The sequence below is a fragment of the Zeus faber genome (genome assembly GCF_960531495.2).
Source record: "Zeus faber genome assembly, chromosome: 6".
NCBI classification, from domain to species: Eukaryota; Metazoa; Chordata; class Actinopteri; order Zeiformes; family Zeidae; genus Zeus; species Zeus faber.
The window spans coordinates 14,250,056-14,262,160 of NC_137201.1; the positions used below are offsets into that span (position 1 = coordinate 14,250,056).

Here is a 12,105-nt window from a genome sequence, read left to right on the forward strand (position 1 = left end):
CTTCCAAGATCCTAAAACTCAATGTTATGAGATGGTTATCGTGCGTGACAGCGAGGGCCGTGGGTGCCCCGGCCGTTTGTATTGTGTTCCACTGCATCCGTCCATCCATCCATCAGGGTTTCCCTCAATTTGGAAATGAGGTCACTTTCATTTGATGCTAACTTTACACCACGTCCAGTGTTCCCCCGCTCCACCCTTCCACTGCACCAGGAATATCACTCATGCGCACTGGTCTCAAAACATGTGTGCGTCTGCGGCCGTGCGCGCACACACGCATGCACGCACACACAAGCATGCACACACACACACACACACACACACACACACACACACACGCACACACGCACACACGCACGCACACACGCGCATGCACGTACGTATGTGTGGCATTAAAGCAGGAGTTTTAAAATAGGGTGAGAGAATATCACAATCCCCAAATAAAACAGCGGCTCCAAAGCCTCAAGTGGAAAGAGCTCGGGGATGATGTCAGACGGAGTTTAAACAGGACTCCCGCTGTAACGTCACTGGTTCGCTCATGGAACAGACCTCAAGCGCGAGCCCTGTTTTTTTGTGGCTCTTCCACCCTCCTCGTTTTTTTTCTCTCCCCACATTAGAAACAGCTGAGCTCCGTTGCACTCGTCCGTCCATTTTCACATCGTTCTCCCCACTTGTCACATGCGGGCTGCGGGGCCGGCCGGCGTTTTTCCCTTTACTCTGATCTTCGTCTTCTTTTGGCGAGATCCATGATGGGATTAGGCTACTTGATAATTCATACGCCGATGCTCTCTCTCTCTCTCTCTCTCTCTCTCTCTCTCTCTCTCTCTCTCTCTCTCTCTCTCTCTCTCTCTCCTCTTGCCTACTTGTCTCCTCTCTACCTACTTGTCCCCGTGAAGATGCTTCTCAATGTGCCACTGTCCACTGCACGCACGTCCAAATTTAGCCACCTGCCACGGTTGGCTGATCATTTTTGATGGTGCTTTGTTCCTGACGACGAGGGCTACTACCAGAGGAGCGCAGGAGACAACCGCGGCCTGGTAAATGCATCTGTAAGCATGTGTCCTCCTCCTCCTCCTCTCGTCTATTCTCCCCTCCTTCTATTTCAAGCGGCTCACCACAGCTGTGAAGCCATTTTACTTTACCGGGAGAGGAGCCTCGGAATGCGCCGGATGCCCCGCGAAGGCGCGCGTGGACCGGTTTCGCCGGGTAGGCCCGGCACAGCGCGGGGTCGGGCCCGGCGGCATCGGGGGCACGCGCCGGTGGACTCACAGACGTGTGGTCCGGCGTTTACGTTCGGCCACACACGAAGTGCAGAGAAAGATGGCACCCTACGCGAGAACCAGCCAACTGATTGCCCTCGGTTCGTCCTCTGGCGAAGGCCCATCTCCCGCGGTCGATATCGCGCGCTCGCCGTGGGCAGCCTCGGCGAAGGGCACTCACTCATTATGACTGAAGGATATGTACACAACAGATATGAAAACAATATGCGGGAAATGCCTTAACTACAGCGATGCGGTTGCGTTCTTTTACCCCTATCCCCTATGGGAGGCGCTGGTCACGGCGTGCACATAATATTAGTCCGCGAGGAGACGTGCGAGCGCATGGGTGTGTGTCCTGCGCTCGGCGGGTCCAGGGGCCTTGGAGGGAGCTGCAGTTCAATCCAAATGAATGGGGAGCTTATGTAAGTGCTTACAACACCACAAAATTATGTAAATGGATCCGTTGCTACTCAACAATACTCCTCCTGTCAAAACATAAACAAGGTTGTACAAATGGCCAAAATGTTCACAATGTTGAAATAATGTCGGAGACCTGAAATCCGGCGGTATACCGTACGTAATTACACACGGATGTGATTGCGGTAGTTTACAGAAGGCTCCTCTCAGCGAATGTATGAACACTGTCCTGGTTTTCGTGCCCCCTGTGATAACTGAGCTAACTTCAGTGATTTTTCTGTCTTGCTCTCTGGGCCGACGCCCACTGACTTCCCCGGGAAAAAAATCAAAACTACGCAGATTTATAAGGGGGCTCAAGCTTGGACTCAAAGTGTTTCGGCGGGGGCGTTCTTAGAAAGTGGATTTTGCCAGTGTCTCTTTCGCTGAAAGGTGCGGTGGGGAGGTCCAGCTGTGAGCCATCACCGAACACGGCGCTGTCCCACCTCGCGGGACCCTTTATGCGTCACAAGCTGTTTGAACCGACCGGGCTGTTTTTATTTGCTTGCGCATCTGAATCATCTGGGGTCAAGTAAACAGCTCGGGTGGAGGTAAACAGCCGGAGGAGTTGGCTTTCCTCCGGGGGGCCCGGGCTGGAGCGCGTAAGGGCGCGCACTTACACACGTCCGTACACTTGCGCACGTCGACGCGGACGCGGCCCGCGCCCTTTTTTCCGGGTCTATCTGCCGTCCGAGTGAACCCGACTGCCGCTTAACGCTCGGGGGGGAGAGGGGCCGGACGGGTGCTGCCGCCGCCGAGACGAGGTTCTGGGATTTATAATGGACTCCCTCGCTCTGCTCACCCATACACAGCCCCTATGAGAGCGAGTGAGAGAGAGAGAGAGAGAGAGAGGGAGAGAGAAAGAAAGAGATGCAGAGAGTAAGACAGTGGATCAAAGCCTGCGAGTGGGATGGATTCTAGGAAATGAATAATGCCGGGGGATATTGCTTTAACCTTTGTCCAAAGTGCCGTGCTCAGGGACCTCCCTGTTTGTTTTAATGGCTCCGAGTTAGCCTGGGTCCTCCGGCGCGGCGGGAGGAATCCGGGCTAACAAGACATTTTTCGCTATATTTAAATGGGGTGTTTCATATGTCACGGGAGACTTAATCCGCAGATTGTGTCTTCCGCCCCACGACCAATATGGAACACATAACATCTAGAGAGAGAGGGGGGGGGACAATGGGCAATATCTTTTTTCAGGCTCGCTTTAGGTTCTTGGCGGCGGGCCAAAGTCAAGAATTTCGATCATTTGTTGAGGCAGATGTACAGTAGTGTTTTATTTCTTGGGCAGATCAAAAGTGTTGTCACGCTGCGTGGAACCCGCAACTGGGCTTATATTTGGGATTTATTTGCTTTGGGTTCTATTGCTCCTCGGGGAGGCCATCAAGGACTCTCTCTTTCCCCACCACGCCCGGTGGTTTTTCATCACACGGAGCGAGAGAAAAAAAAAAAAAAAAAAAAGGGTTTTGGACGCACATCAAACGCGGACCCGTGTCTGTTGCGTACTCTCCGCGGCTTCCGCTCCGTATTGTTCGGCGCTGAAAGGTCGCGACGAGCCAGGTCCCCGTCGCCGTCGTCGCCCGGATCACTGATTGTGGTTTTTCAGTTTTATTTATTTTTTTAACAGAACCTCCTCCTCCTCCTTCTCCTCCTCCTCCTCCTCATCGCTGCCATTGTGTGTCGTTCCCGACCCAATCCCTGCGGGGGAGGGGGGTTCATTACAAGCGACGTCACACGTGTCACGGGCCCCAGAGAGACAAAATTCATCTGTCATCTGGTGGAGCAGAAGCTGTGTGTGTGTGTGTGTGTGTGTGTGTGTGTGTGTGTGTGTGTGTGTGTGTGTGTGTGTGTGTGTGTGTGTGTGTGTGTGTGTGTGTGTGTGTGTGTGGTTTAAGTGTATTGGTTCTATTTGCCGTGTTTGTGTTGACCGAGGGTTTTTCCATTTCCGTATTTATTGTTTTCCGTGTTTGTTTCGGGGGAAAGAAATCCCACCGGTTTATGATTTCTCTTCAAGGGGGATACGGTTAAACACACGGCGACTTCCAAGGAGCCTTCCAGGTCTTTAATCAGGCCCTTCCTTATGTTACACCAATTGCGATGGTACACACTGTGGTCGACGCGCGACGAGCGTCGGACGTTCTAGGAACTGCCCGTGTGGAGGTTGGGAGTTGGTATAGTCCAAGCTCTTCCTCTTGGAAAAAAGCCTTCCCTTCTTCACTCTAAAATCAAATGGGGGTTTTGGAGACTCGGAGACCTGTGTGTGTGTGTGTGTGTGTGTGTGTGTGTGTGTGTGTGTGTGTGTGTGTGTGTGTGTGTGTGTGTGTGTGTGTGTGTGTGTGTGTGTGTGTGTGTGTGTCTGCAGTTAAAGATGGTAGTGGGAATAACAACCTGTAACACAGTAAACACACTCTCTGTCTGGGGCTGACCAATTGCTATTCCTCTGTCCCATATTGATCGGCCTCCGATTCCCTGGCCCTCCACCCCTACCGCCATCCATCCATCCTTCCCTCCCTACCTCCCTCTATCTATCCATCCCTCCCTCCATCCATTCATCCATCCCTCCATAGATCCATCCTTCATCCATATATCCATCCACCCATCCCTCCATCCATCCTTTCATCCTTCCACCCCCTCTCAGTCTCTACCATCCATACCATAGGTCTCCGCCTCGGCTCAGGCATCACGGCCCTGCAAAGAGGAGAGGAGGAGGAGGAGTTGGAGGAGGAGGAGGGGGAGGGTGTGGTGAAGAGCGGGGAGAAGGAGATGAAAGAGGAGCGGGGAGATGGGAGAGGGACTGATTGGTCGGAGGACGAGGAGCCGCCTCGTGGATGACAGGGCGAGCCGCTTCTTTGGCTGATGATCTGTGTTCATGCAGAGTCGATAGCGACTGGATCATCCACTGGTGCTCAAACGCAGCATCTTGGAGTCGCCCGACACCCACTCACCACTCCCGCTCCCGCTTAATACTCCCACTCATCTCCTCACCCCTCACCCCCTCTGAGCTGGATCCTCACCCTCTGATGAGGGTGAGGATCCAGCTCATGCCTGTAGTCGTGGCTTTTTTGGTGTGAATTACTAGACAGTCAAACCGGGCTGCCGCTTGTAAATCTCCTTGGGTGGGATCAACAAGTGGGCCCTCGATGACAAGTGTTTTTCACACATGCACATCCACCCGGTGGGATCTGCATCAAATCAAATTTGATATAAGTAGTGTAACATGATGGTGATAGGCAAATTTTTTTGGAACCCCCCCCTTTGCTACTCTAGGAAATGCTGCAGCATTGCACCGGCAGTACTTACGCCACTGACATGATGGAATGTCTGGGGTCCGCATTGGGCTTCGCCGGTACCTGGTGCATGCTGGTTCTCAAAGGTTAGAGAGAGAGGGGTGTGTGTGTATGGAGTGTATGGGGTGAGGGAGTTGGGGAGCTGGGGCAATAACTCAGCCGGCGCTCTCACACTCCAGTGAAAACAGCACAACAAGCCCCCACATCAAGGGGGCTTTGGGAAGGAAATGAGCAAAGAAAGAAAAGCACGCAGCAGGAGCCAGAGGAGCCACATTTCCAAATTATTAATATTGTTTTTCAAAGAAATCCAAACACTCTCCGAGGATTAGGGAGAGGGGGAGGGGGACCAGAAAAAAAGGAGCAGGTAGATTATCTGTACCCCCGTTAAATTATTTGGTTCGACTGCTCCGTCAACATGCAAAGAGAGAGAGAGGTGGAGGGGTGGAGGGGGTGATACTTGTGGCCTTGGTTTTAAACAGCACAGATTCAAAGCATCTCATGGAACATGACGCCATAAATCTACGAGCTCACCGGCCGCTATCTTATCTGGATACTGTTTGTTATAAATGTCCATGGGCAGGGATTATTAATATAAGATAAGATAGAAAGTGTTTGATAAGATAACACATCATTCATCTCTGGAGGGAAATTCCGGCGCAAAAAAAACCCAGTCCATTCAAGAAAGAGATACGAATTCAAATGAGATAAGAAAGAACACTTATGTACACTATCTATCTACACAAAGTTAACATGAAGTAGCACGATGCTGACTGCTGATCCCAATATGGGAAAGTTGCAGTTAGTCTACAGTCACTACAAGTTACAGTATTGTGGCATTACCAGTCATTTATGAAAAATGATGGCAGCATTTATGACTGTAGGACTGAATCTACAAAAAGTTAATTTTTCCATTATCTATTGGTCACGAAACCATTAGCCACTAATTAACTGACCAGCAGTGTAGTAGTAGTTGTAAATTCTACAATCTAGTTGGCTGTTAATTTAGACATTAACATAAACTATTTTCATAATTTTGAATATTGTAACGCTGTGTGTTTATGACTGTGGAGGGAGATGGGAGACGCTGGTTCAAGTTCACTGGTGGATTGTTATAATATGCCTATAATATAGTTCATCTGATTGGAGGGAAGGTGTCCAGGATAGTGAGTAATTAGCCCAGGTGTCTAGGTGGCAGGGTCCCAGGGAGTGTGGAAGGAGAGGAGAGAGGGAAGTGAGGCCAGTACTGGGTGCGAGGGGAAGCAAGAGAAAGAGGGACTGAAGAGAAATTTGTCATAAAAAGGGACACGACCATCCCAGGTTGTTATTTTCCGACTGGACATCTCAACCCCGGGGGTAGTTGTCAGCATGCAATAACACCGGCTTCGGCTCCACGAGGTTCCATCTACGTCTTTTTCTTTTGGTCTGTCTGGTTGACCCTGCCAAGTGTCACATTGGTGTCGGAAGTGGATTGGCTTCACGTCATCGTTAACCTGACAGCCATGGAGGAGATAGAGACGCTTACCCCCTCAGAGTTGGGAAGCAGAGGGGCAACGAAAGCTGCCGGACCAGGGCACACTGAGGCGGAGGTGCAGACGCAACAGACGAACGCATGTTGGCAGATCGGCTAGTACGGTCAGAGAACCCTGTTACCAGTCTACCTGCCCCGCTGTCACACATCAACGATGTATACTGAAACTCCAGCCCAGCTATCCAGCAGTGCTCCAGCCCTACTGCTTGTGGATTCCAAGCCTGGTTGCCCATCGGCTTCCCAGTCCAACTACTGTCGAGGCCTTCACACCGGCTTGCCAGAGCTCTTACTACTGCCCTGGCAGGGGTGACGACAGCATGGTCCAGTGGCCCCCAGAAAAGAGACTTGGTGAAGGTGGTTGACTACGATGGGAATACCGAGTGGGAAACATATTTGACTCAGTTTTTCCTAATTGCCAAGACCCACCAGTAGTTCACCGCGAGTGGTTCAGTTAGCTGCAACATTGGATGAAGAGACTAGAAGGGTGCTGCTTGACCTATCCGCCACTGATATGACAGGCCCCTAAGCCATGGAACTAGTAATAGAAAGCTATATAAGTTTGTGGACCTCACCTCTACTGCGTCTGCCCGGCTCCAGTTCGACGAGCGAACACATAGGAATGTAGAGAAGCTATGGGTCTATGCAGCAGACCTACGTTACCTTGCTCACAAGGCATTGCCTGAGTTCGATGAGGAGCATAGGTTTATCCTGGCTAAAGCAGACTGACTCCCCACCCTCTGCCGCTACAGGTCCGCCTCAGCAATCCGTTCTCCTGTGAGGAGGAATTGGAGTGAGCCCAAGAGGTGGAGCAGATTTTCAGGGAAGGAATGGGGACTTAGATGGAGCAGAGAGCTCAACAGCCCACACCTGGCCGGCCGCAGATTCTACCCCCACCTCTGTCCACCCCCAAACTGGCCCATCCATCAATGGCCCCGACGCGTTCCTACCAACAAACAGGTAGCAGCTGAGCAGTGCCTGGAGGAGAGGCCGGCAGCAGGCATTATAGAGTCTTCGGAGATCCCATGGGTATCTCCTGTTGTGATGGTGCCCAAGAAGATAGGCAACTCATAGCAGTTTTGTGTGGATCTGCGGAGAATGAATGAAGTCACTGAAAAATACTCTATCCCCTCGCCTGCATCGACGAGTCACTGGACAGGATTAGGGGCTCTATTTAGTCCTGGATCTAAGGAGTGGCTACTGGCAGATGGTACTCTCTGCTGAGGCCTGACCGTAAACCACCTTCATGACAGGCTCAGGACTGTGGCACCGGACTTGTGTACGTTGAGGCTTGTCTTCCCCAGGCCACCCAAGAGGGAAAAGTTACTGCAGTCTGGGACTGGCCCATCCCCAGAAACCTGTCTGAGCTACAGTCCTTCCTGGGTCAAGCCTCCTATTATTGTTGGTTCATCCACTGGTTCTAGACTGGCGCAGCACCCGTTAACCGGCTTTTGAACAAGAATGTCCATTTCCAATCTGGCCCGGACCAGCAACAGGCATTCCATGCCCGCAAAGACTCCCTCTGTCAGGCTCCAGTCCAAGCTTCCCCTGACCCAGATGGGGAGTTTGTCTTGGTCACCGATGCAGGCAACCAGGGCCTGGGAGCGCTCCTCGCTCAAGTGACCTTCAGTGGTGAACGGGTGATTGCCTACTACAGCAGAACCTTTTCAAAGATGGAATGTAACTACTGTGTGACTTAGAGAGCACTGCTGGCAGTGGTAGAGGTGGTGAATCACTTCAAATGTTACCTTTGTGGGTACAAGTTTCTCATCCGCACAGACCATGGCTCTCTCAAGTGGTTCTTGTCCTTCCATGAGCCTGCAGGTCAAGTGGCGAGGTGGATCAAGCAGCAACAGGAGTTAACTTCACCATCATCAACCGTAACAGGGCCAGCCATGCAAACATGGATTGGCTGTCCAGGCGATCGTGTGACCCAAACTGCTCACAGTGTTGTCGGGCTGAGACGAGAGACACTGAGATTAGTCATGAGCAAGCGGAGAGGTGCATGGCCCTGCGGCTGGATAACCCGGCAGACTAGGCCCAGATGCAAAAGGAGGAGCTGAAACAGGCTGGATGGAGGGAGGCCAACACCCCGACTGGGCAGACATGGCGCTTGTTGGCAGCTGCAAGCCAGCTGGCCCTTGCGTAAGGGGACCGTGGCTTGGCCCTCCGTGATGGAATGCTCTGGAGCCTCTGGAAGGTGACAGCACAGGTGGCAAGTGATAGTGCCTAAAAGTCAACAGGCTGCTGGACTTTAATCACTGGGAAACCTCCTGGCGTGATGTGGAGACCTTCCGTCAAAGACGCGACCCTTGCATAGTTTGTAAGGGTCTGACAGGTCAGAGTAGAGCACCCCTCCAACAGTACCAGGTCGGTGCCCCCATGGACCAGTTCTCTGTTGACAACTTGTGCCCTCTTCCACGCACACCTCATGGCCCATGGACTATTTTACTAAGTGGCTCGAAGCCTATGCCGTGCCTGACCAAGGGGTGGCCACCGTTATTGAAGTTCTGATTGAGAGAATGTTCAGCAGGTTTGTGGTCCTATCAGAACAGATCGGACCGGCTTCGGCTATCCATGGAGGTTCCGTCTGCATCTCCTTCGTTGTGTCTGTCTGGTCGACCCCGCCAAGGGTCAACATATTTAGGATTTAGGATTTTTCCGTACAATTATTGCTTAGAAATGTTGCATCCCTCTTAGTTCTTAGGTATTGAGCTTGGGCACACTTGCAAATATGAAAAGTTTTAATTACAATATTTTAATTACCATACAGTATGTGTTTTCTTAAATCTATTACACTCAAACTCCGACCATTTATTTTGTAGTTCTTTCTAGACTGGCCCCATTGTGTTAAGGTAAAACCGTATTGATGTTTCTAAAAGCGACGTAAGCCTCTTTCAGCCTTGTTTTCATCGGGCTTAAGCAGTGCTCCGGTAAGATGGCTGCTACTATGGTCCCATTGTAGATCGTGGATTCTTTATGAAATATCACCTCTGAGGGTTAGAAAAAAACTCTGTTGTATAAAGACTAAGAACTGGATGTAACATGATCCAGGCTTTCAGCTTCAGCCTCGGCTACGAGCTGGAGCTGGAATCTGCGCTTTGGCCGTGGCTGAAAAAACATCCTCCGTTCTGAGCTTGTCATTCTCATTCAGACTTCTTGTTTTCTTTCAGCTAAAGGCCTCACGGCTCCCCTGCCCGGCACCGCTGGCCGGCGGCGGACATGCCGTCATGAGCTGTGTTCCTCGCTCTCCCTGTGCCAAAGGTCTGAAAAAAAACAAAAAACAATCCAAAACAAGTAGAAAAACACAACCGGAACCAGACGAACGGTCATTAGACGGAAAAGCCGCGACTCAAACAAAAGCAAATAATGCAGCGCCCAGAGAGAGAGAGAGAGCAAAGTGATAGTAAATAGCCGTCTGGAGTGGCTTCAACAACAGCTCTCTGAAATCATTGGGGTATTAACAAACCCCCTAGATTTCCCTGGTTTCAGAGGATGTTTTTCTCCCCGCTCGGTTGGGAAATACTGTTGTAGTGATGGGGATAAGTTGTCACATTAAGCCAGTTGTGTACAACGTGGAGGTCCATCTTGCTTCAATTAAAAAGGCTGAGGCGTCTGGTTTTGATTTGGGGGTCCTGGCAAAGCCAAGGTGATTCCTTTCTTAATGAAAACCACCGGAGAGACTGAGTAGTGCTAAACACTGCTTAACAAAGAATAATAGCCGAGCGGGAGAAGGTATCTCGCTCTCATCCCTCTATCCCAGGCGTTTCCTTCCTCCTTGGCCTATATAGTCGGCATGCCAAGTGCACGGCGCTAACCTGGGAGGGTTACACAGGGTAAAGCCGGGACCCCTGAAATCAATCCCTCTCTGCGCTGTTATTTCTTTTCCAAAAAAAAATAAAAAATTTAAATCCCTTTTATTTATTCGAGACATGCATTCTTCTCACCCGCTCACTACATCTCAGCAGAAGCAGCAGAGTCTACCTTTCCGCCGTGCGGGGCGTCCTGGCCGCGGGACCCGCTGGCAATTTGACGTTGAACTATCGCTCCCCTTCCCCTTGGCTGCTCCTCGGTCCCCGTCGCCTCATCGCTCATGTGGAGGTCCAGCAGTATTTATATTTTACAGGGACACTACATCTTATCTCGAGACCCTGTCACTCACCAAGTTCAAATTCCGCACAGATTGTGACCGCGCTTGCCGACTTGAAACAATTATGCTATAGCTGCTCCCACGGCGCTGCGACGGCCCAGCTTGCTGCTCTGGCTGAGTGGCGCATCTGGGGGGGGGGGACTGGTGAAGGAAAAGGTGACAGAAGGACAGGCAGCCGCAGGATGATAAATGCTTTCTGACTGTGCTCTTACGTCAATTAGCCTATCGCTAAGATAATGGCGTTGGCCTGACCCCACTCGCCGAGACCATAATATGTGTATAAATCGAGTGGCGCCAAACTGCAGTACTGTAGTTTGGCGGGAGACGGGCGGAGGGAGACACGCCCGCCTGCCCTAGCAAAGCCAGTGGGTTGTTTCTGGCAGTGCGGTCTGATCTAGCAGAGCAATTCAGTGCAGTGACGCAGTCAATGTCTTCTCGGTCCTTTCATCTCTCCCTACTCTTATCTTTTAATCGTCCCATTTTCCCCCTCCTCCTTCTCACCCTCTTTGTGACCAGGTTGATGATGATGAATCCTCGTGGCCTGTGTCGCCGGCGACGGCCCTCAAAGTGGAGGAAGCTGGGGAGGCGGAGGAGAGGAAACGCCGGGGGGAAGACGGCGTCTCAGATCTGATGGAGTCCCGGACTGCCGCCAGGGGCCAAGATTTACATGATGTTCTGTCAGGGGAGGATTAGAGTGATCGTCTGACACTTTCAATTTTGGAAAAAAACAGAAAAAAAGACTAGAACGTTTTCGCCTGGCATTTTTACCTGTTGAATTAGAAAAATGTGTGACTTATTTAAATTGTGGTTTTGAAAGAACAATGTAGTAAATCACAATTTAATATTGATACAGTATCATACATAACTGAGTAATTGAATATATACTGTGAATATATATATATATATATATATATACTCTGAGTGATGAGGCGTCGCCCCAGCAGGACCCTGGTTTCCACTTCAACCCTGGTGTCGTGAAGAGGAATTCCACTCTCTGCCAAACCAGTGGATGCTTTTCCTGAGTACGGATCGTAAATTTCCCAAAAGTCCCTTTTGTCAAAACGAATGTCTGTGTCATTTTCTCACATTCAGGTAGTGTGACGACTGGACTCCTTGAGGTCACAACAGCAAAATTACAATTTTCAGTAATCGCTGAATATGACGACATTTTATGACTAATAAGTTCAAGTTCAAGTTCAAGAGATTATTTGTCACATAGATACACATACGGTCGTACATAAATGCAGTGAAATGTGATGACACCCGGTGATTACACACAATAAGCTCTATAAGCTCGAAAAATACGAAAAATACTCAAATGTGCGTAATCGACACACGGTAAGTGAGAGTGTCTGCACAAAATTATTTTCATTATTAGATTACTAGGGGTGTGACCCATAACTTTTGATGTTGGAGTATAAACTGATAGTGTAA

General features: G+C 50.5%; 1 protein-coding gene across 1 annotated transcript in view; it reads left to right on the forward strand.

Annotated features, from left to right (window-relative positions):
• Positions 1-11,364, forward strand: part of mrpl23 (mitochondrial ribosomal protein L23) — a gene marked incomplete at its 3' end in the record, with an annotated part of 67,170 nt that extends 55,806 nt beyond the window's left edge. Inside the window, exon 5 of the mRNA XM_080002798.1 lies at positions 11,188-11,364. Coding sequence (XP_079858924.1) covers positions 11,188-11,364 — 177 coding nt within the window. The remainder of the gene's footprint in view (positions 1-11,187) is intronic.
• Between the last annotated feature and the right edge of the window lie 741 nt (positions 11,365-12,105).